Raw genomic sequence first — 22711 nt, 5'->3', positions numbered from 1 at the left:
GTAACAGACGCAATATGTGTTTGTAGGTCTGTAGGCATGAGTGACCATTTTGCTCTCCATCAGTGGAGGAGAAGCAATAACTTGCAGAAGACGCTGCTTTTTTACCCCAGCAAACAGGTAACCCTCAGGAAACGTTCCCCAAAAGTTTTCTGAGGGTATTTTGTGTAACCCTCAGGGAACCTTTAGCGAAAGTCCCCTAAAGGTTCTCAGAAGGTTATTTTGTACAACCTTTAGAGAACCTCTGGGCAACGTTCCTGGAGGGTTCTCAAGATTTTTTGGTGTCAGAGAACCTTTAGGGAACATTCCCTGAGGGTCCTGTGAAGTTTTTTTTTTGTGTGTGTGTGTAATTGTCAACCCTAAAGGTTTTACAAAAATAACCTGTGGGTTAGGGGTTACATTTGAACATTTTATATCAGTTTACAGTGCAAAATGAAGTGTTGGCTCTTTTTCCCCATAAATACTGTCTACTTAATTTCCAAACAGCTGTGTTGGAACCAGACCATACTCTGAGGCTAAACTCCATGAATCTTGGCTGGGCAGGTGCAGGGTTGGTTATTAAAAAGTTGTAACTTTCATTGCAGTCAGCAGAAGCATGGCTGTATGATAATAGCAAAGAAACCTTGTGTAAGTCAGAGGCATCAACTTACATTCATAAATGTACACTGTTTGATAACAATGTAATATTTAAAATATGAGAAGTTTTTAGCTATATTCAAAGTACCTTTTCCATCCAAACATGTAGGAGTACTTGAGTAGTAAAGTGGATTAGAACAGGCTTCAAGAGAAATGTGCTCCCTGCAATACTTCACTTAATCAAGTTGACTCTAAATAAACTTGATTACTACAATGATAGCTCATGTTAACATCATGGCTGATGGGTAAACGTAATCAATGTAATCTAATGTAATCTTCCAGACCAGGAACGCAGTGCTCACCCTTTGACATACTTGGACACTGAATAGACTCGAGCCATCATTAACATTATTTGCCCCGCCTGTGGTTTTCCTGCTTAGTCAAAATGTCTTGCTCTATTAATATATACATAGCTACATTTCTTACGTTATTTACCTTTAACAAGCTGGTTGATTTAAGAATTACAACAGAACTACAAACGCGGCCCTATTTGTAGTTCTGTTTCTGTACATTCAAAAACACTCCCACTCCTATACCCACCTCGGAGCTGGACTTTTCAGGGTTTTAATGAAGCTTTCTGCGGCAGCTCTCTAGCACATTTAAGATGCATCCCTTATGTGAAAATGACAGTGTCTCAATCTAGCGAGAAGAGCCTAAATACATGATTTTGGCGAAGATCGGTCACTGCCACTCGTCCACTACCCACTAATAATTAGGCCACAATGTAAATTTGAACTGTTTAGCTCATTGATTTGTGGTTCTCCACACCAAACTATTCTCAACCTTACCCTCACCCCAACCAATCATCTCTGTGACTCCTAACCATAAACTAGCTTAATTCTTAGCATACCCCAGAGTGCAAAGCTAAGAGGATAAACTAGCATACTTTCCAGGGGAAACCTATTGTGACACAACACCTGTTGAAATTCTACAACCTGCATCACTTGCTGTTGCTAGGATACACTTCGCACAGGAATCTGTAATTAACAGTAACACTAAATTCATAATAAATTGACTTTGCCAAACTTCCCACGCTGCCATCTGTCCAATGAAAAGTAAGTTGAGTTACTGTATATTTTTGCTAGAGAGTGTATTACTGTTGTTGGCTTTAAGGTTACCTAAGGCTGTTTCACTGTTAGTTACCAAAGTTAACATGCCATCTATCTACAACTATTACCTAGTGTAAATGTTTTCAAATCTCTAGCTACACTTGGCAGTAACCGATATACCCCGTTATTTAACGGTTATGTTGTAGCAAAAATAATTCTGCCTCTGATAGGGCTGCCACAAACGATTATTTTGATAGTCGACTAATCACCGACTATTTTTTCGATTAGTCGACTAATCGGATCATACGTAAATTGAATGTATAACATACAGTTTATCGCACCAGCATGCAGCTGCCTTTATATAAGAAACAAAAGTGTTTAAGGTATATGCTAACTAAAAATGAAGACAATTAAGATGACAGTTCATTAAAACTTTAATGAAATATGCTTGTAGCAACAAACAATTGTAGCATAAAGCGCAAACAGCTGAGTAAACGGATAAGGCACTAGCTGACCTAAGGAATTATTGAAGTTGCATACATCTTGACAGCTCTACTTTACACTGTTGATTTGTATAATCCCAACAGACATGTCCAGTGATTTTCAGCTTTCTGTGTTTACATGTGTCTGTTCTGATGATACAAGTCAGCTCCTGAAATGTGTGTTTCTCTTCTGTAAAACACATTCTACATCGCGGAGGCAACGTCTCTCCACTTAGGGCTTCCTTCACCTTTGAAACGGGGCAGAGCTCCGTGGGAAACACCTGCCTGACGCAGCAACGTAGAGAACCATGCACGTCCGCGGCGCACAGCTCCACGGACATGCATGCACGGGGGGGGAAACGGCGTCGCCGTCGCACCGAATGCACGCGGCTACGCGCCGCTTTGGGGTCAGTTTCACGTGATTTTCACTGTCAGCCTGTTAATTTTACTGACCCGAGCTGAGACGCACCCCTCAAAACAAAAACTCTTCGGATCTGAACTATTCAGACAAGTCACTTAATTGGCCACGAAAAATGCGAGTTGCGCTTTTCGGCGCGCTGTTTGCATCCCTGAATATAACAAAAGTGCATTTTGTGCTCAGTGCTCACAACGAACTGTATTCAACTTTACTACACTCTGACTCTATATAATCCCAAACTGCACAACGCTCTTGTTCCTAAGGCTAATGAATCAAATCGTCATCGCTAATGTTAACGTGTACAGCTATCGATATGAGTAGTAAGTTAGCTCTCTGTTTACGCTAATGTTAGCAGCTAACTAGCCAGTTAGCTTAACGAGACGACTGTCCCTCTTCGTCGTCGTTGTCAGCCACAACGTGCTTCCTTTTCAGGAGCTCGTGCATCACACTTGTGCTGCCGTGAAAGGCAAGTTCTGTCTCGCAAATATTGCATCGCACACTTTTCTCTTTTGTTTTCTTAAAATGCTCCCACACTTTTGAGCTCCGTTGCCGCCGGGTAGCCCTGATACCAGAGAGCCCGTCTGGTATAACTTCAGGTGACACCACGGCTGACCCAGATTACCACTACTGCGCATGTGTGTCAAGGACAGAAAGGCAGACGCGGCAGTGGAAGGTGCCGCAGCAGTTTTGAGAGAGAAAAAAAAGTTTTTTTTAAAAACCGACGCGTCGACGATTTTAATAGTCGACATAATCGTGACTAGTCGACTAATTGTGGCAGCCCTAGCCTCTGACTTCACATTGCTCTGACGGCCCACTCTCAGCGTTATGGAACTGGCAAAAGTAATCACACTAGTTTAATTTGGTCATATCTGGTGAGGTTTCATGGCAGGGTGTCCTCACAGGGTACAGCAGTGTGCAGCACCACAGGTTTTTACTCATTTTAGCTCTCTCCAAACAGGTATCATGGCTGCAGAAAAAGTAGATATGGTCACTCCAAAATCTAAACGTGGTCACAGTTGACATTTAGATTAAGATTTAACATTTAGATTTAGATTGAACGTTTAGATTTAACGTTGACATTATATTTTTACAAGAGAAGTAAATATCACAAAGTTCACAAATATTGCTGTAAATCTGGTCAAAAGTAACATTACAAAATTCACATGTTTTTTAAACGTGGTTTGTTGCTAAATGTAGCGAAAAGTTGCTGTTCATTTTAGCATGCACAACTTTACAATCGGCGCCCCATACCTGTATACCCCTGTGTATCCAGCATAGAGCAGTGGCGTCTGTGAACCCACACAACCTAGAGGAGGTGCTGTTCTTCACCAGGAAACATTCTTCACACAACCACATCTACCCAGGTCAGACTAACTCAAGGTCAAGAATCCAGGGAAAACATTCAAAACATGTGATACAGTCAAGGTCATACTTCTGTATTGGTGCTGAGTCTGTGTGCCTTCATCATATCTGTCCTTAAAATTCAGTTTGCCGGTGCAACTGACTCCCTGATCTGTGACACAGCTCTGATGTCATCCCTGTGCACCTCTGACTCTCTTGTCATCAGACTGGTAGAGTTCGAGAGCAACCCAGAGCAGCGCAAGGCCATTCAACACATTGTAGCTGGTGCCGCAAAGCCTGCCCCCTACCTGGTATCTGGCCCACCCAGCATAGGTACTTTACATGTGTGTGTGAATGCCCCCTGATGCTTAAGTCTTGATTTTATTTACAATCATAATAATAATAATAATAATTATAACTGCTGCGCAGCAATGGGTCGGGTCCGGGCTATTTTTGGCAAATTTAGGCAATTCTGAGCAACAAACAGGAGAATAGGAAGACAAGACAGTTGACAACAATGTTCATTTTGGACCACTTGAGTATTGAACCCACAACTTCTGGAACCAAAGACTGTCATCTATCGCTCTGAGCTAATTGGCAAGTGGTAAAAAATCTGAAAATACACATATTGCAGCATGGAGATGTTTTTAAATTTTTTTAAAAATGATTGATTTGCTCCATAAGTGAATAACTGATGTTTAGCTATGTCATCATTGCATTGACTCCAGTTGTTCCCATGAAAGAAAAATTTAAAATGCTGTGAAAAATTCAGTTTTTGAGGGTCAATTTTTGATAAATCAAAGGAGGAGAGAGGAAATAGGTTTAAGAAGTTTTACAGTTTTTGAAAAAAAACTGAGTGATGTACTTCATAATTTTTAATAGGTTTAAATGTACAAAAGTTTCTTCAATATTGAGGCTACAGTTTGATGAAAGTTCTGAAGCTGCAGCAAGTATGGTTGATTTGTTATGAATTTTCAAAGGTTTGAACTTTAGACGCTGGCTGTAGCACCACCATCAGGACTATTGGCTTGGGTTTACAGCTGAGGTAATCTGGCATGAGACTGGACCTTTGTGCAAAATCTGGTTAGCTTTCGTCCATGGTCCAGTCCAAGCTATTTGTTTTTATTTAATTTAGAGGCTTGCTGTGATGCCACCGTCAGGATAATGGTCTTGTGTTTTATGTTGAGGACATCTGACATTTTGATCTGTCATCATCATCATCCTTGCTGGGTCTTGAACCCACAACCCCTGACACCAAGCACCAGCTCCTAACTCACTGAGCTAATTGGCTGGAAGTGAGACCTGCTGCATTTGTCGACTCAGGGAGTCACTGTCCGGGCAGCTGTTGTCAAGGCAGATTTCAAAAATGGTCAAAATGTCAGAAATTCTGTTACCTGAACAAAAATCTGATAATACATAAATTGCATCTTGACAGCATGGAAATGTTGGTGATTTGTTTTTAACTTAAAGTGTTTTGCTTCATAAGAGAAAATCTGATGTTTAAAAATGCCACTCTTCCATTGACTCCAGTTGTTCCCATGAGAGCAGAATTCAAAATGTTCTCAAAAATTCAGTTTTTGAGATAAAATTCTGATATTTGCCAAACTCCATCAACCATGACTGCAAAATATTCTCAATTTTTTTCAGGAAGATTGAAAATGTATTTAGCAAGAATTTGATAGTATATGTTTACAGTACTGTTTACAGTCAAACATTTTGATGCACTGTAGGCTTAATTTTTGATAAATCAAAAATCCGAGAAACAAGTTTTGTGGAGGACGGTCTGAAGATGCTCTCTAGCAAGTTTGGCGACAATTGGGCAAAAATTGTGGGAGGAGATAGGTTTTATAAGTTTTACAGGTTTTGAAAAAAACTGAGTGATGGACTTCATAATTTGTAATGAGTTTAAGTGGACTAAAGTTTCAGCAGTATTGGGGCTACAGTTTGGTGAAAGTTTCAAAACTGTAGCATGTACTGTTGATTTTGTAGGTATTTTTAAAATTTTTAAATTTAAATGCTTATTGTGCCCCCCCCCCCCCAGGAGGAATATTGACATGTCCTTGGAATTAAGTAAATCTGGCATGGGGCCGGACATTTCTGTAAAGTTTGGTGAGTTTTCGCCCATGGGAAGTATGACTTCTTCGGAAGAAGAAGAAAGAAAGAAAGAATTCCTAGGAATACAATAGGTTCCTGGCAGCTTAGCCGCCCGGACCCTAATAATGTATTTTAACATGTCTCGGTCAGGCAAAACAGTGACTTTGGTGGGAGCCATCAATCACATACTGAAAGCTCAGCAATCATGCAACACCCTGGCTTGTGCTCCTTCCGACAATGCCATCAATCATCTCTGTGAGAAGCTTTTAATAGGCAATATGAACAAGCACCCGGTTTAGTGCTTGTACGCCTGCAGCTTTCATGTGAAAAATACAGTATTCTATGAGATAGAAAGGTTTTAGAAGTGATTCAGCATCAGTAGGACTCCTGCTGAAGGAACCGACACACTCATCTTTAGCCCCAGTATTTAACAAAAGAAAAGTAAGAACAAAGAACTGCATGAGAAACTGAGAATTAAGTGTGCAGTCAGTGTCCAATGAAGTCCTGCTCCTATGGGTTTGAAGCTATTTAACTGGGCATTATGTAAAGATTTGTAGCAATTTATATTACATGTATTAATCACTGTTTAATTGGCCATTTGTGAACAGAATGTGACGTGACATAAAAAGAAGAGACATTCAGCTTACATAAAGTAACAACCATGTTCGAGCACAACACAGACGTTTCACTGAGCCCCTTTAAACATTCACAAGTACTGCTGTGAAGCTCCAGTTACTAGGACTGCTACGCTTCCTCCCTGCATATCAGAGAGGTTGTCACGTTTGAGGATTTATGCATATTGTAACAGCACACTGAGAATGCTGGAAAAACCTGGGCTTTCACCAGAGAAATATGTGTGTCAGTTTGTGGTATGAGGTCTCACTGCTCCTAGAGAATACTAGTCCCTTTTCACTGGGCATCACTGTCATCTTAAATGCCTGTCCTAAAACCCTTTAAGCTCGTCCCTCTCTTTAGAAATGTTAGAAATCATCATTTTGGTTCTAGAGAATTATTAGAAAACAAGGGGCCTTACTGAAGTGATGTGAGGGAGCCTTGGATGGGAGGATCAAAGGACTGTATTCAGAGAATCATCTCTCTTTCAATAGATGTCCATAAACTAAACACTTTGAGGTAGATAGAAACATATAAGTGTCTTGCTCACTCATTTGTTTATCATACAGAAGATACAGAACAGAGGATATGAGATCATGTTTCCTCAGACTGAGGAGTGCAAGATACCAGTCGCCCTGCCTCACAAGTCAGTTCCTCCTTAGTGGCTGGCTCGGTAAGCAGCACCAGCACAAAGCACTTTTGACCTTTGCCCTGTTTAACCAATTTAATTTTATTTATATTATACTAACATTGTACATAGTATTTAAATATAATTAGAATAAGTTTCCTGTTAGTTTGACTATGAGTATCTCATATCTAACAAATCAAACATCATCATTAACTATAGTTGAATTCAGTTTTTGTAATATGCTCTACCTTGACAACCAAATTTTACTCAGAAATTCAAATATAATGAAGTGAAAATGCACAAGAAACCGTGGGGGGCGTCAAATCGAACAAAATGGCAATTTCTACATAATGTTGCTTTAATTTGAAAAAGTAGACACGTATAACATTTCAAAGTTTCAAAATTTTACACTTTATTCTCAACATATTGCAACACTGCTGCATTTTACAGTAAATCATGGCAAAAAACATTCGAAAAGGTTTACTTCTTAAATGGCTTTCAACTCAAGTACTTCAGCTACATAACTGATTCAATCATCAATTATGATTTTTAAAATTAGCTCTTTAAAGTCGTCTTCCTGACTACTGTGACGTTAACAAGGCACATTAAGGTAGGTCATTTTACATGTCTTCAAATAATGACTGGAATTGTGGGAGACCATTAGTTTAAGTTTCAGTTAACCCTGCAGCTCATTACTTGGTTTAAATTAATGCTTTACTTTCAGCCAGACTTTGAAGAAAATTTGATTTAAAAAATGTTCTACCATACTGTGACATGTCCCAATAACAAGACATAACTTCATGGATAAATTCACATTCACATTCAGAGGGCCTCATTCTGACATCTGCAATAGTGCTGTCTCAGTGATTTCTATTCAGGGCTCTGACTCGCAGGGTTTGATTTGGAAGTTACTTTTCAATGTCACATTTGAGGCCTCAACTTTAAAGTCTGAAGAAGCAGACAGGACTGAAAGTCAATTCATTTATCAGTCGACTGGCAGTAAATTAGTCAGCAACTAATTTTTTTTTTAAAATCAATTTAAAAAATACCACACATTCCCCCAATCTGAGAAGCTTTCAGATTTGCTTTTTTCTTTGTCTTATGTGGCAGCACCTGAATATCTTTGGGTTCTGGACAGTTGGTTGGACAAAACACACCAAAATGGAAGATGTCACCTTAGGCTTTAGGAAACTGCAAAGGGCTTTTGTCAGACATGTTTACACCAAACAATTATTTAATTCATCAAGAATAACCAGCAGATTTATTACCATTATTGTAAGTTGCAGCCCTACAGACCTCACTGATCGGTTTGTATTAAATTGTATTGTTAGCTTTGTTAACTCAGCCCACAAAGGAGAACAGTAAAGCCATCTGCAAAAATAGGAATCTGAGGAAGTATATTTTATCTACTATCATCTTGTTTTTACACAAAATAAGTTAATGATGTCCCTTTCTTGGGAATCAGGCTACATACTTCTGAAGTTAGGTTAACGCTGTTGCCACTCTGTATTACCGGGATAGCAGGACACTTCAAATTCTAGTAGATTTTTCCTAAAACAGACACTTTTACAAGCAAAGAAAAATGACCCACTACAATTCAAAGTGTATCCCTTTAAAGCTGTTAACACCCTCTCTCTCCATACATCATACTTTGTTGACACTTGGAAGTATTAGCTACATTTTTGAAGCTCCCCTAAGGCAAAAGATCATAACTTGTGTCAAGTCCACAGTTAATGTACAGCTGATAGTGAGGCTCTGGCCTGGTCTGAAGAGATGATCAGTGGAGGAAAAGCATTGAAGAGGCTGTTCCCTCTTTTTGTGGCAGTGTGTCCTAAACATGCGCTGTAAAGCTTTGACATCACTCTTCAAACCACCTGATGGAAGCTGGGGTTGTAAAGGTATGAGTAGTATGAGGACAGTCTAGATTTTATTGGTCTGAATCTTGTGATGTCAGTGGAGAGTGATTTCTTGTTCCTCATCTTCATCGTTGTATTCATCAGCTGCCGAGTCCTCTCTGTTGTCTCCGTTCTGCCGCAGTAATGGCAACTCGAGCTCCGGACTCTTACTGTTGAGCTGCCTTAAAGATGGGCCCTTATCTGAGGGAAAATATCACAAAATTGACATTGTCAACATTTTCACCACTTCTGTATATCCCCCACCGCTCACACATTTTGTTTATCGTTACCTGAAGTTTCAGCTTCACTTGTACAGTAAATAACAGTCAAAAATATTCATTTATCGATACATATAGGTTCTGAATATTTGAAATTGTGCAGCGCACACATAGCTCCGCCTCTTCTAACTCTGTCAAAGTTCTGTCTTCGTGTCACTTGTCTCATTCTCACTCTTTTATGTTATGGTGTTATAACTCATTAAATATGGCACTAGCAGAGCCTCCAGAAGTGCTGTTTGTAAACACTTTGCTCTTCTTTGTTAATTTGTCTTAAATGCAAATGATAGAAGCATGCCAAATGCAAGCAACACTTCAGACCGGTGCTAACAAGAGGTGCAAACACAACAAATGTATCAAATTACCCGAGGGACCGACATGCCACCTCTATAAATATTTTCGAGGTTGGCGACAGTATCAAACAAGATGTCCCAGTGAACTGTTGTTGAGTGTGTTATTGGCCCAAAGAACATTTGTAGTTCTCAGAGCTAAGATAATCACCCCCAGACCTATTAGACTTGAGGAATGTCAGACAACAATTTCAGTTAATAGGAAAGGTCTTCAACAACAGTCAGAAGAAAATTCACTCAGATTTCCTTGTCCTTAACACACAGTACGAAAACCTTGTAATACTTGAATAAAAATGTAAAGGTATTGCCCTAAATGTCTTTGTCTTTACGTTACTGCCAATACATATTTTAACAGTCTAACAATACAACAAACACTTACTTTTGGAATAATATGTCTTGAGTCCCACATGTAATGAAATGCCACACACACACACAGCGAATCCCAGCCAATTCAGTGCGCTCATTTTGTCTCCCATCAGAGATGCTGCCAAAAGCAGAGTACAAACCTCCTGCAGGAAAACAAGACAATAAAAGGAACGCAAGAAAGGGTGTGTTAGAAAGGTCTGAACAAGACCAGATTACTGCAGCCCAGTGAGGCTTTACAAAGATGTGATGCTCTTTACACTGCAGACAAGAGAAGTTGTTAGATAAAGGAAAAATGCAGACAGTTTTAATGTGTGCAGATCCTTAGTAATAGCAGAGCTGCTGACAAATTTATTTCAGAGATAAAATTCTAGTATAGTTTAGCATATAGTAGCAAACAAACATTTTAAACTCAGCCGTTAGACTGACTGATTCAAAATTAAAGTCATACTACAGAACTACAAGGTACCTTAAAGATCCCTGATATGGATAAAGTGAGGCTGGAGGTCCGGGAGACTAGCAGGAACTCTGAGAAGCCCAAACCAAAGGCCAGTGAGCCGCCGATACTCAGTGTGAGTAGTGAATACAGGAGAGGTGAGAGCTCTGTCACCCGGAATATCTTATCTGAGAAGCTGAGGCTCAGTCCTGGAAACAAGACGGATACAGAGGAGAATCTACAATGACGTTTCCATGGGTCAGTTATGGGACATGTCTTATGTAAGATCTTATGTAAGGGGTTTTACCAAAGAAAGGGACGACACTTGGTAAGTGACACTGCTAGCACTGCTTCAACCAACACAGGTTTAGTTGAGTGCATTTGTATGGAAGGATACATTGGAAAAGACTGAGAAAAAGTGAAAATAGTAGTGACACTCAGCTATACTCAGAGTGTCACTACTCACTACTGATAGTTAGGATACAGGCGTTTGTATGGTTAAACTTCCCATCTGGAATTGGGAAAATTAAAATTGGTCTGTGCAGAGGGTCTTAAATATCTTTCACGTAACAAAAAACCTGAAATACCATACTTAGGTCTACAGAGTTAAGTTAACTGCAGTGACAAGAGATGAGTGAGGATGACAAACCACAGCTATACTCACCTTCGTTATACAGGAAGAGGGGAAAGAGGCCAAGGAACATGAGCGGTTGGAGGTGGTACATGGCGTCTATAGGGTTCTGAAGGCCTGGAGGAAAGTTTGCAGAGGAGGAAAATGTGGTAAGAAGCTTGTGTGGTCTCAACTATATAAAATTAATTTCTCCTAGTTATGCTAATACATAAAAACAAATTTAGATGTACCAAATAGTTGTTTCAGCAGTTATATTGTCATTCTTGTCTGACTCTTCTCTTAGCTGAGACTTCTACTTCTACTTATCTGTCAATTAATTCCAGATGATTGGATAAAGGTTTTTACTGAAAAGCTAAAATGCTGTTAGGTGATTATGTGGCTAAAATGCTCACAAGCAAAGCAATTACAACAAGACTGCTCCATATGAGTGACTTAATACTGACCCAGCTCTGATTTCTGCATGAGGACCTGGGTGAGGGTCCAGCGGATCCCCCCTATGAAGGATGCCAGCAGGACCATGATGAAGCCCTCCAGGTTAAACTGGGTTGACTCGAATGTAAACATAAACAGACCACAAGAGATCAGCAGGACCACCAGGATCAGGAATGGATTCTGCACGAAAAGGGACAGAAGAGACAGCAAGAAACAGCAGGAGAAAAGAATTGAAGATGAAAAATACACTCTCACTACTGCATATGAAAAAAAACTATCGGATTAAAAATCCATCCGTTACAGCCATCATGCATTTCTTCAAAGATACTGAACTTTCTGTTCTTTTATTTACATGACTGTAAAATCCAGACAACAGAGCAAAAGCATTTCTTCTTACATGCACATAGCGACTGTATGATAACTGGACTTTCTCATTCTCCAAAACTGTCAGTAAAGCAAGGCAACATTAATCAGATTGTTACCATTTTATTGTTCAGCAATGATAGGATTGTTTCTTTCCTGCTACTGTAAAAATCGGTTCAGTTTGGTCACTCACCGGCTCCTCCAGTTTAAAGACCAGGGAGAAAAAGAGGATAAAGAGCACTGCTGATGACTTGGTCATGGTGTACCTTAAATGACAAAAAAAAGAGACGCGATAGATGGAATTAACTGTTTAAATATAGTACTGGTAACCTGAAGTTTGTCAGTTCATATAAAATAAGTATCTTCTATTACAAGAGCCTGAGCCACAAACTTACAAACTAATGGTGATGAAAAGGAAGCTCCAGTTGGAAAGTCCAATATCCAGTGCTGTTGCAAAGGCTGGGTCAGGGAGGAACAGAATTTAAGACTTTTAGAAGACAAACAATTTACAATAAATCAAGTTCATGCATCAATATGCAATCATGAAATTTGATTGTGAATAAGGGGTTGGGCTATACCAAAAGGTGAAAATTCTTTTTAATCCTTTGTAGTTCACTGAATAATTTTAAATAGTAATTTTAGGCTTTAAATTGGAGAATTGCATGGGGTATATTGATGTTACAGAAAGTGGCTGATCTCATAAGAAATGAAGAAAAGGTGTGATTTACTGTTGGTATCAACATGGACTTTAGTCAGTGAGCATGTGTTTAGTCCAAGTCAGTGAACATGATAACAACTGACTATCAGTCTCTTTTTTTTATTATCTCTTCTCTGAATACTCTGAATGCCGTGCTGCAAACTCTAAAGACACAAGACCACTAAAATCTCACCTGTTGGAGCCACTTTATGGAGGTAATCTGTCCAGCTCAGAACGACACGGGGTTTGCCTGTCCAACACTGCATGGCCCGTCGCGTCAGAGCCGAAAGGCAGAAGTTGGCGGTGAGGTGGATTAAAGTCATGAAGAGGGGAAAGTGGAAGCCCTGCGAGAGAAACAGGCAGGGTCATCAAGATAGAGTTGCAGCAGAAAGAGATTTTCATGGTATGACAAGCATATCAGAAAATATCATGATTTAATGGTATCACAGCATACAATATTACACAAATATTACTATTATCAGTTACAATGACCCTTAACGACATCAAAACAGGAGGGTTTTTTTTGGTTAAACAAATGCTTTAGAATAATTTCAGAAAATATAATGTCCTGACTGACATGAAACCTGATATGAACTTGAAATATACACTGATCAGCCGCAACATTAAAACCACTGACAGTTGAGGAGAATAACATTGACCATCTCGTTACAATCAAATGTTCTGAAGGGAAACTTTGAATAGGCATTGCTGTGGATGTTACTTCGACATGAACCACCCATCTAAACACTGCTTCAGACCAAATATACCCCCTCTTAGCAAAGGCCTTCACTGAGGGCAGTGCCACCCCCTCAGCAGGACAACGCCTCTTACCACACTGCAAAAACTGTTTAGGAAAGGCTCGTGGAACAGGACAAAGAGCTCAAAGTGCCAATCTAGCCTCCAAACTCCCCATATCATTTGATCAGGAACGAGGCCGAAAACTGGTATACTGCTGCAACCCTACACTGGGAGATGTCCTACATAAGACCTCCTACGAGAGAGAATCGGAATTAGAATCAAAAACACTTTGTTGACCCCTGAGGGGACTGTGGTACGTTGCAGTTGGTCCTACTAGAAAAAAAATATAAAACTATAGAGATTTAATAAGATGGAAAGAGAGGAGATGAGAAGAATAAATAGTAAGTAAAATAAAGGTTCACTTTAAAAAATGCGAGCATTAAACTACAATCAATGACAACTATGCATCTGTATTTACATACATACAGCACTACATGGATTTTCCAACAAGAAATTCAGCTTTGATGATTTAATCATCCCAAATAAAACCATGCAAGTCCAGTGCAGAAGTACAGTGTTGTTGCTGCATAATCAGTAGTGCTTTACGAACTCCTTCACTTACCTTCATAAGCCATTTGTTATAGAAGGTGATGCCTATAGAGAAGACATAGTAAAGGAGAACTAGTCCAACAGTGCGAATCCCCCTGCAAATGAACTGGACAGGGCACGCCATATAGGGCTGCCAGGATCACAGGTCCAGAGAACACAGCTACTGTGGAGCGCTCATCTCCAAACTGCATCTGCACCCCTTCCTGAGACCCAGAGTGGACAGAGAGAAACAAGGTTAGGCTTTGGTTGTATCTGTGCACAGTTATTTATTTATTTATTTATTTATTTTTTACAAATGAACACGTATATAATAAATTATCAGAGTTGTAAATACGCCTGCTGCTATGTTACCTTGCTGGCAACATTAGCGTTAGCTCAAGTTTGACAACCACCATCAGCTAGCTGTTATACCACGTCAGCTAACGTTAGCGGTTACACCACTGATAAGAAAGCTACCTAATGTCAACAACAGTGACCTAACAAATTACTCAACTGAGTCAGGTAGTTTACTATTACTAACGAGACAAACTCGGTTAATATTAGGCGATGAGCTCACTAGTAACGTTAGCTAAGGTAACGGTGGCACTTACCAGATGGTTGCTTGGCTAACTTTGACAGGTCCAATTGTTTTCTGGGTTAACTACCGCTATAACCCACTACCGTAGTTCACATTCGCTTGCAATGTAGCTAGATAGGTATTGTATTTCTGAAATAATTGTACTGACTTTGTACAAAATTAAATAAGCAGTTAGCAGTTATTCATTGACTCAGAAAGTAACGCAGCGCTCCGTTAAGCTCCAACATCATCACTCGCTTCTGCAACTGGTGACCAGAGTAGACGGTGCGTTCAGTGTCAGTTTCGTATGGCGACACCCTCATACTGAACTCCATTGGTCAATCCATACATTAGCAATGGCCTTGTTTATTTCTCATCTACAAGTCACATGCATTGAAACCTAAGACATTGATCGAATCAGTGTTAACCATTATTTAATTCGGCATCAACACAGCCCACCAAGAAGTCGTGTGACTTATTATATTTTGACTTTTCTGTCTTCGTTGTCAGTGCTCGGTACTGCCGCCCCATGAAGATTTTCACAAAAAACACATTAGATGAAAATGTGAGTTAATCGAGTTTACACGCGCGAACTTGGCGAACGTTAGCTACTTTACAGTGTAACGTTAGCTGACACGGGTATTTAAATAGACATCTTTTAAAATGGAGCTCGGGCTCTTCCAGCAGCTGACAAAACGACTGAGAAAATTAGCTATTAAGGAAACCTACCGTCCGTTGTGTTGGCCATATGGCTGAGTAACGTGTAAACTTTGTGGTATAAGCTAACGGCACATTACTCGGGGGGCAACAACAAGGAAAATAACCGCAAGGGGCACTATTTTCTATAGCAAGCCCTTTTTCCACTTCCGCAGTCGAGGAAACAGAGGCGGAAGTCAACACAGACCGGAGACGAGCGCAGACTTGTTGTGATACTTCGCAGAGCCACAATGTATGTTTTTACACTAAATTCTGTGTCGTATTTAACTCAACATTAGAAAAAAAATAATGTAAAGTTAACATAATACTGCTCGGCGTTAAGGTGTTTGTAATGCTCGTAAATTAAACGACGTTTTCGTGTGTTTTCAGCAGAATGGCGGATGAGGAGGACGAGCCTGGCTTCGATGAGGAGGTGGATGACGGGTCCAGCGGACTGGACGTCGGTCACGGGAAGAGAAAGAGGCTTTTCTCTAAGGAGCTCCGGTGCATGATGTACGGATTTGGAGACGACCAGAACCCGTATACAGAGTCTGTGGATATTCTGGAGGACCTGGTGATCGAGTTTATCACGGAAATGACCCACAAAGCGATGTCTATCGGACGGCAGGGTCGCGTCCAGGTGGAGGACATCGTGTTCCTGATTCGTAAGGATCCCAGGAAGTTCGCCAGAGTCAAAGACCTGCTGACCATGAACGAGGAGCTGAAGAGAGCCAGGAAAGCTTTCGACGAAGCAAATTATGGCTCCTAACCTGGCCATGAGATACTTTCTGGACCTTCATCAAACTTGGTGGTTCATTTCTTTTTTCCTTGTTCATTTGCTGACCTGTGTTCCTGATTTGGTTCAGACCTGACTGTTTATGTGATTTACGTTATTTTATATGGTGGTATGACAGTGATGAGCAATGACAAAGAGTTGTACCTGATGTCATGCTGTCTGGGACTGTTTGAATAAAGCAACTTACATATTGTCATTTATGTTAATTTGAGTGCCAGAAGAGACTATACTATTGGACAGTGACATATGGCTCAACATCACAAGCTTCAGTACAGCAGTATCATACAGCTCACACCATAGATGTTTTAATAACAGTCAACACACGTTCAAGTGCATCATTGAACCCTAGCTGTTGAAATAACATTAAAGGGAACATTCACTCAAAAAGTGAAAATTCAATCATTATCTACTTACCCCCATGCTGATGGAAAGTTGGATGAAGTTTCATAGTCCACAAAACATTACTGGAGCTTTATTGCTAAACAGCATTGCACCATTCTCCTAAACAACTGAAGTAGATGGGGATTTGTTTTAAAATATTAAAAGACAACTGAAATCAAACTCCCACAGCTGGTCTGCGTAAGTCAAATGTCCAGAAGCTCTGACATCCCCAAATGATTTGAAAAGACATTATTTACACCCTTAAGTCCATTTTTGTACCCACTTCAGATGGGGCACATTTATCATTTTAGGATCTAGGGGCTTTGGTAGACTTTGTTTATGAAGCTAATGTTTTTTTTTTTTTTGTTATTTTACATTTTATAACAAGTCCCCATCTACTTCACTTGTTCAGGAGAATGGTGCAAAACTTGCTCTGAAGCTCCAGAAATGTTTTGTGGACTACGAAAACCTCACCCCAGAAGCCCTGAAGGACTCAGGGGACAACCTCGAGCACCACCTCTCGTGGAGAGAGTGTTTTGGAGCAAGAAACCTCCTGATGCTTCTCTCTCAGGATCTTGCCGTATTTCTGCGCGAGGCTTAACAGTTTAGGATCTCTGTAGGTATGAGTCATGAAAATTAATTTTATAAACCCTTCAGAATATCACGGACATATGTAAAACTACTGTAATTTAAAGTTAATTTCTGAGTTTCATTCCCAACTCATCAAATACTGACGCTTTGGGATGGCGGCCAACACGACCTACAGTCCCAAAGTGTTAGTATTTGACAAGCAGAATTGGACCTTAAAAAAAAAATGTGTCAAATGTGACTCAAGAAAGTCAAGAAATAATTTTCAAGACTTTATTCAAACAAGTTAGAGATAATGCAAAACAAGGAGTAAATACAGAACGACAAATAAATAGGTGTCAGGCAGAGTTCCAGCACTTGTGCTCCAAACGTAGTCCTTGAATTCTGGCCTTTAAAGCAACAGATGAGCAACATGATTAGATATTTTTATGGAACAGAGCTCGACTGTCCTCAGCATACTGTGAACATATACACTTTCAATGGTCAATACTTTAGACATTCGTGGACAAAACTGTACAGATGCTGTTTTTTCATTTTATTTATTCATGCTTTTGAATTGAAGTACCAGCCCTTTATCTTTCTTTACATTTTTCTGCTTACTGTGTTTATTGTTATGCACCAAAACACAAATTCAAGTTGTGAAAAACAACTTGGCAAAAAATGTGATTCTGATTAGGGCACTTGTGTGTCCAAGTCAAATGCATGGTCAATATACTGTACAAACACAAGTAGTTTAGTTGTAGGCAGTGTTTGTCAGAAAAAAAGCACCAGTAATGTTCTACGTTAGATGCTGGCCTGCTCATACAATCCTTTGAGCTTGAAGATCTACTCAACATATGAACACCTGCTCCTTGACCTGTCGCCCTCCCACGTACACAGCCTCTGCCTCCACTTCTTCGGACACTGCTGGTTGCCCTCCTGTCGTCCTCTGAGGGGATGACGTGTCTTCGTCATCAGAGTCAACGATGCTCTCATTGTTGAAGCTCTAACATGCAAAACATCGTCCAATACAATATTCACGTTCATCTGTGAATCACTGAGGGTAACATAATAAACATGTAGCAGGCCCATCACTAATCCTGTTGTTTTAGCTTTGCCATTTCTTTGGAGAGAGGCCTGAATGCAGGGGGCGGGGTTTACTGGCTGGATACTTTAAAAATCTAGCCTTGATGGTGTTTCCATCTTACCAACCCCAGCTTTAAAGCATACTTTGGCGCATGATTTCTTGTGCACAGTGAAACTGATTGTCAGGAGGTTTTCCAACAGCACCGGAAGAGTTGTTGTTATACACACTTTGGAGACTCCATATAATAACACAATCGGTACATTTGGGAAGTAACCTAAACAAACAGTTTAAGGTGACGTCTTTCACCCTATATTTTGTGGGAAATGGTGTACATATGTTTTTTGTGCTACACACTGTGAACCTCTAAAATTGGCACCACCTTGCACTCCAACTGTGACTGCAGCAATACCTTAAAGGGTAACTCCACCAATTTTACACACATTAAAGTGTTTTGTGGCTTCAGAGCCAAGCTGCATGTAATCTGATAAATTGCCTCTGGTGATGTCATTCAGTGGCTAAATTGCATTATCGGTAATGTAGGTGGCAGGTTTTGAAAAGCAGTCCAGTGGTCTAGCATTACACTCCTATAACGCTGTTGGACTCATTACAGACAGTTTAAAATCAATTGATCAGAATCAATACAGCAGAACCAGAGATATCGTTTTTTTTTATTCCTTGAATTCTTCTTCCTTTTCAAAAATCTGGAGCCTACATTACCCACAATGCAACTCAACCACTGAGTGACATCACTGGAGGTAATTTAGCAGATTAAATGCAGCTTCCTCTGGAGCCACAAAAGGCTTCATGCTACTTTTCACTTATACAGTAAGACCTGTAAACACACTTTAATGTGTAAAATTGCCTTTTCAAAGTCAGTAGTTGATTTTGCAAGATCACTTGTTTGGCCATCTGACATGTCAGGTTAAAAAAATCTCTTGAGAGAAACAAAACTGGCTGTGGTTCAAACAAAATGGACAAAAAGAAGAAACAAACAGATTTTATTGATATTCCCTCAAAACAAAATTTTTTACACAGACCGTAAATACGACAGACCAACTACAAGTGAGCATGAGTTAGTTAATTTATTCTGTTCAAGCAAATTACTTTGTACAGTGAATTGGTTGACTTAATTGGTCTAAGCAGCAGGCTGCCGTTCTATCTAGACTAGATTCTAGATCAGATTAGCTTCACCAGCATGAGGGGGGGTCGCTGATGACACGCGCCTGTTAATGAAATGCAAAGGGTTTGTGCAGTTAATTTCTTCAATGCATTCATGGGCTGTCTGCATTCACAAGCGAGGCTGGGGAAGAGTGTAGCCCAGCCAGCAACCCCTGCCAGGTGCCCTAGCTGTCTGTTGAGGATGTTTATAAGGATGGAGAAGAGAGGCAGTGAACCAGGTGGACAGGAAGGAGGAGAGGGAGTGTGGGGGGTGGTTTGAGTGGTTCGATGGTGCTCAGATGGATGGGGGTTCACAGGGGGGAGGAGGAATGTCCATGAGTCTTTCTGGTTTTACTGCACATTCTCCATCATCTTGAGGAATTCTGGGAAGAAAAGAGAGATGGGACATCAGCAGCAGAAACAGACTGAATCCAACAAGGAGTGTTTGTCAAGTTCACATGAGAAGTTCAACTAAAGCCTGTCTATTGAAAACTAATCAATTACCCTTATTCAATTAAAAACACACAGACACACAGGTTCTTTTATTAAGTTAATTAATAACGGGAAAAGTGACATTTTTACAACATGTTCATCATCATCTTCATCATACCGTCAAAGTCCAGCATGCCGTCGGCGTTCTTGTCTCCATCCTTCATCAGCTCATCAATCTCGTCCTCTGTGATGGGCTCGCCGGTGCTGCGGATGATGAGGGCGAACTCCTCTCTGTCGATGTAGCCGTCGCCGTTCCTGCGCAAAAGACAAAATGTATGGGATTGTAAACACAAACAAGTAATTGCATGAGACAGTAAAACCCTGCCTTCAGAGAGTGAGTACAGCAAACCAAGTAAAGCACATTCTACGCAGTAACAGTGTGAACGTACTTGTCGAACACACGGAAGCACTCTGCCAACTCTTCCTCGCTCTTGCCGGCCTGGTCCTCCTTTAGCAGCCTCACCATCATGACCAAGAACTCCTCGAAGTCAATGGTACCGCTGCCTGAGAGTGATAATGAAGCAACATGACTGATTAACAATGGTCAGCCCGACCACAGGCCCAATGTCCTGCTCTCCATGTAGAAACACATAACAACTTTACGCCTGGCCCACAGTAAAATTAAACACTGTAATTAAGTTAGCGCCGATCTATATGACGTAACGATCTATACAATAAAGTAAAACCAAGAGGAAAAATGTCTAATACTCTGTGTGCGCATCTGCGCGTAAAACTCCCTAACCTACGCCTAATCACAGAGTGTTTGGGTTCCAGATAATTTTAAATACAGTTGCTCAGTTTATTTGAACTGATGTGAAGTACATATAATGTGCCAGGGTCATGTATTGCTTGTGCGTAAAAACGCTCATTGCGCACAATGCGCACAGCGGGCCTACTGTGTTGGTATCAGAGATACACTATTATCCATCGCTCACCGTCCTCATCGACCTCCTCGATGATCTCATCCAACTCCTCTCTTGTTGGGTTCTGGCCCAGCATCCTCATCACGGTACCCAACTCCTTGGTGCTGATATCACCGCCACCGTCGGTGTCAAACATGTCGAAGGCGGCCTTGAACTCTGGAGAAATCAGAGATGACAGAATGTGGCTCCTTACTCCAAAAAATGACTTAATTCTCCGAATTCCCTATATCTCGCTATTCCTAACCATATTTTTTATGTGCAGTAATCCATTACAGTACAGTTCCGATGTATAAAATGATGATCTAAAATGCTCTGCCTTTTCTTATAGAGCTCATTCTGACAGAAAAATCATAGCAGGTGGAATCGGGTGACTCATTTCTTTTTGATAATTGAAAACAATGTCTCTCATACGCTTATCACCTGACATGTAATCTGTTACTTAACTGCTTCCTGGGCAAAGTAACGACATTACGAAAGTAACGCGTTACTGTAGCCTGTACTCACCAGCCAGCATTTCCTCGCTCAGGTAGGAGCGGGCCTCTTGTTGCGCGTCAGTCTGGAAGAAAACAGGGGCCAGTCACTTCATCATTCACCTCATTTACACTTTATTCATCATTCTAGTTAAACCCTGTTGATTGAGCCTTTAGCCTTGAGGCCAAGTTGTCGCGACAGTAGCAACCATACCTGCTGTGATTCATTTTCAAAAGAAAATATCTTTAAAAACACAGATTTTTTTTTATTTCCCAAGTACAGTGATCTAGAGTGAAAACACAATTTTACGCACGATACAGTTTTGGAAAATTACACGAATTAGAGGAGTATTCGAGATATTTAGTATTTTAACGTCGTTTTTGTGATGATAACATGCTTCCATAAGTCATGTCTTCCTGAACATTGGCCTAGCGGCTGCGCCTCAAGTGGATTCCTGAGCTTGCTGAAAATTAGTCGGGCTATTTCAGGCTCGACACATTAGGCCGGCTGTATATGGCCTGCAGACATCCAATCCCCGGGAATTTGTTGCCTAAGCAGAATCCGCACCTTCCGAGCTGACACTCAGCCAGCTTCACCTTCACTTTGACAAGCATTAGTAATATTTGCAATAGATTAAAAAAAATGGAAATAGGTGCTATTAAGAATTCTGTTCAAATAAACTGAAAATATTTGAAATGTTTAGTCTAAAATTAAGTTTCTAAAGAAAAGGTCGAAGCAATTTTAAGAAAAGGCAGCAGATAAACATTATCAATAGAAGGAAACATGCTTCTCAACAACTCAACCCATGGTTCTTTAGACTTTCACATGCCTTTATTAATTAATAACTATATCTCCAATCCACAGCTCTCATTATCACTGCTTATCAACTAATGGCTGATTGACCGAGTTCAACTGGTCATTTGCACGAGTGATTGGTCTTACCATGTTTGTGGATTAGCTTTTCCCCCCCAAATATCCAAGGATAAAAGAAAAGCCCAAAGGAGTGGTCAATCCGTGTGCACCCCAACAGAGAGACTAGACGTCAAGTGAAGGGTCTGACACACTTTAAACGGGACAGCCAGGTCCCGCCCCCTGCCTCTCACAGGCCTCCAGATTTAGTACCCTGAACTTTTAGGGTTCTGGGGCCACTGCGAGCCAATCACACTTTGGACAGGAACGCTCTTGTTTCTTGAAGTTGAGTAGAGGTAAAGTTGGAGGTTTTAGCACTTTTGTTGTCTGGGTCAAGTTGGGAAAAATCTTGAATGGAGATAAAAGCGAAAGGTGCAGAGGATATTACAGTCGGTCACCTGGTTAGTTAAAACTGAGACCATCACAGGTAGGGTGTGAGAAAGACCTGTGACACACTGAAAGAATTCATACTGAAAAGCACAAGTTCACACAAAATAATAGAATGAATGCATTCAGTTTCTTTAGAAATGGCCCCGAAGTAGCTTTCATTGGTGATCTCCTTACTCTGCTCAAGTTCTCATTAAAATGTTAAAGAAATAATAAAACTAGAGCTCTTGCAGCTCGTCAGT

The 22711-nt window shown here is 40.4% G+C and overlaps 3 protein-coding genes and 1 long non-coding RNA gene across 10 annotated transcripts; 2 read left to right on the top strand and 2 right to left on the bottom strand.

Annotated features, from left to right (window-relative positions):
* The first annotated feature begins 1605 nt into the window (after window positions 1–1605).
* On the top strand, window positions 1606–11950 carry LOC311265718. 4 transcript variants are annotated; one of them, XR_014623608.1, is made up of 7 exons: window positions 1616–1688; window positions 3856–3946; window positions 4070–4256; window positions 7199–7302; window positions 11254–11356; window positions 11673–11821; window positions 11860–11950. It is a non-coding gene; the product is annotated as an uncharacterized lncRNA (long non-coding RNA). The 4 variants fall into 4 exon arrangements; XR_014623606.1 differs by lacking the exon at window positions 7199–7302 and having other exon boundaries at window positions 4150–4256; XR_014623607.1 differs by lacking the exon at window positions 7199–7302.
* LOC311265713 (solute carrier family 35 member C2-like) lies at window positions 7645–14177 on the bottom strand. The gene is made up of 9 exons (XM_084367661.1): window positions 14060–14177; window positions 12893–13043; window positions 12398–12461; window positions 12196–12268; window positions 11651–11819; window positions 11241–11324; window positions 10610–10785; window positions 10157–10286; window positions 7645–9353 (listed from the first exon to the last, which is right to left on the bottom strand). Exons 1-9 carry the CDS (start codon window positions 14168–14170, stop codon window positions 9208–9210), a joined length of 1104 nt encoding a protein of 367 aa, XP_084223787.1. The 5' UTR covers window positions 14171–14177; the 3' UTR covers window positions 7645–9207.
* Window positions 14178–14195: 18 nt separating this feature from the next.
* Window positions 14196–16290, top strand: taf13 (TATA-box binding protein associated factor 13). 4 transcript variants are annotated; one of them, XM_084367669.1, is made up of 3 exons: window positions 14196–14280; window positions 15475–15551; window positions 15692–16290. In XM_084367669.1, the coding sequence occupies exon 3, from the start codon at window positions 15693–15695 to the stop codon at window positions 16065–16067; it is 375 nt and encodes a 124-aa protein (XP_084223795.1). In that variant the 5' UTR covers window positions 14196–14280; window positions 15475–15551; window position 15692; the 3' UTR covers window positions 16068–16290. The 4 variants fall into 4 exon arrangements, with proteins under 4 accessions (XP_084223795.1, XP_084223794.1, XP_084223797.1 ...); XM_084367668.1 differs by having other exon boundaries at window positions 15689–16290; XM_084367671.1 differs by lacking the exon at window positions 15475–15551 and having other exon boundaries at window positions 14198–14280.
* Window positions 16291–19110: 2820 nt separating this feature from the next.
* On the bottom strand, window positions 19111–22261 carry LOC311265715 (troponin C, skeletal muscle). The gene is made up of 6 exons (XM_084367667.1): window positions 22116–22261; window positions 21207–21258; window positions 20715–20858; window positions 20169–20283; window positions 19898–20034; window positions 19111–19670 (listed from the first exon to the last, which is right to left on the bottom strand). Exons 1-6 carry the CDS (start codon window positions 22116–22118, stop codon window positions 19639–19641), a joined length of 483 nt encoding a protein of 160 aa, XP_084223793.1. The 5' UTR covers window positions 22119–22261; the 3' UTR covers window positions 19111–19638.
* Between the last annotated feature and the right edge of the window lie 450 nt (window positions 22262–22711).

This window comes from Pagrus pagrus, assembly GCF_965226575.1.
Source record: "Pagrus pagrus genome assembly, chromosome: 11".
Taxonomy (NCBI): domain Eukaryota; kingdom Metazoa; phylum Chordata; class Actinopteri; order Spariformes; family Sparidae; genus Pagrus; species Pagrus pagrus.
The sequence above is the reverse complement of the archived record's forward strand: the minus strand, read 5'-3'. Positions and strand labels throughout refer to the sequence as shown.

Bases quoted from the DNA above. Each gene is read 5' to 3' on its own strand.
- taf13 (XM_084367669.1), top strand. From the start codon at position 15,693: ATGGCGGATGAGGAGGACGAGCCTGGCTTCGATGAGGAGGTGGATGAC.
- LOC311265713 (XM_084367661.1), bottom strand. From the start codon at position 14,170: ATGGCGTGCCCTGTCCAGTTCATTTGCAGGGGGATTCGCACTGTTGGA. The intron at 12,462-12,892 runs GTGAGATTTTAG...TCCCTGACCCAG, and splicing joins CCATAAAGTGGCTCCAACAG to CCTTTGCAACAGCACTGGAT. The intron at 12,269-12,397 runs GTAAGTTTGTGG...TTGTCATTTAAG, and splicing joins CTTTTCATCACCATTAGTTT to GTACACCATGACCAAGTCAT.
- LOC311265715 (XM_084367667.1), bottom strand. The intron at 20,284-20,714 runs GTGAGCGATGGA...TATCACTCTCAG, and splicing joins CGAGGAGGTCGATGAGGACG to GCAGCGGTACCATTGACTTC. The intron at 19,671-19,897 runs GTATGATGAAGA...TTTTCTTCCCAG, and splicing joins CGGCATGCTGGACTTTGACG to AATTCCTCAAGATGATGGAG.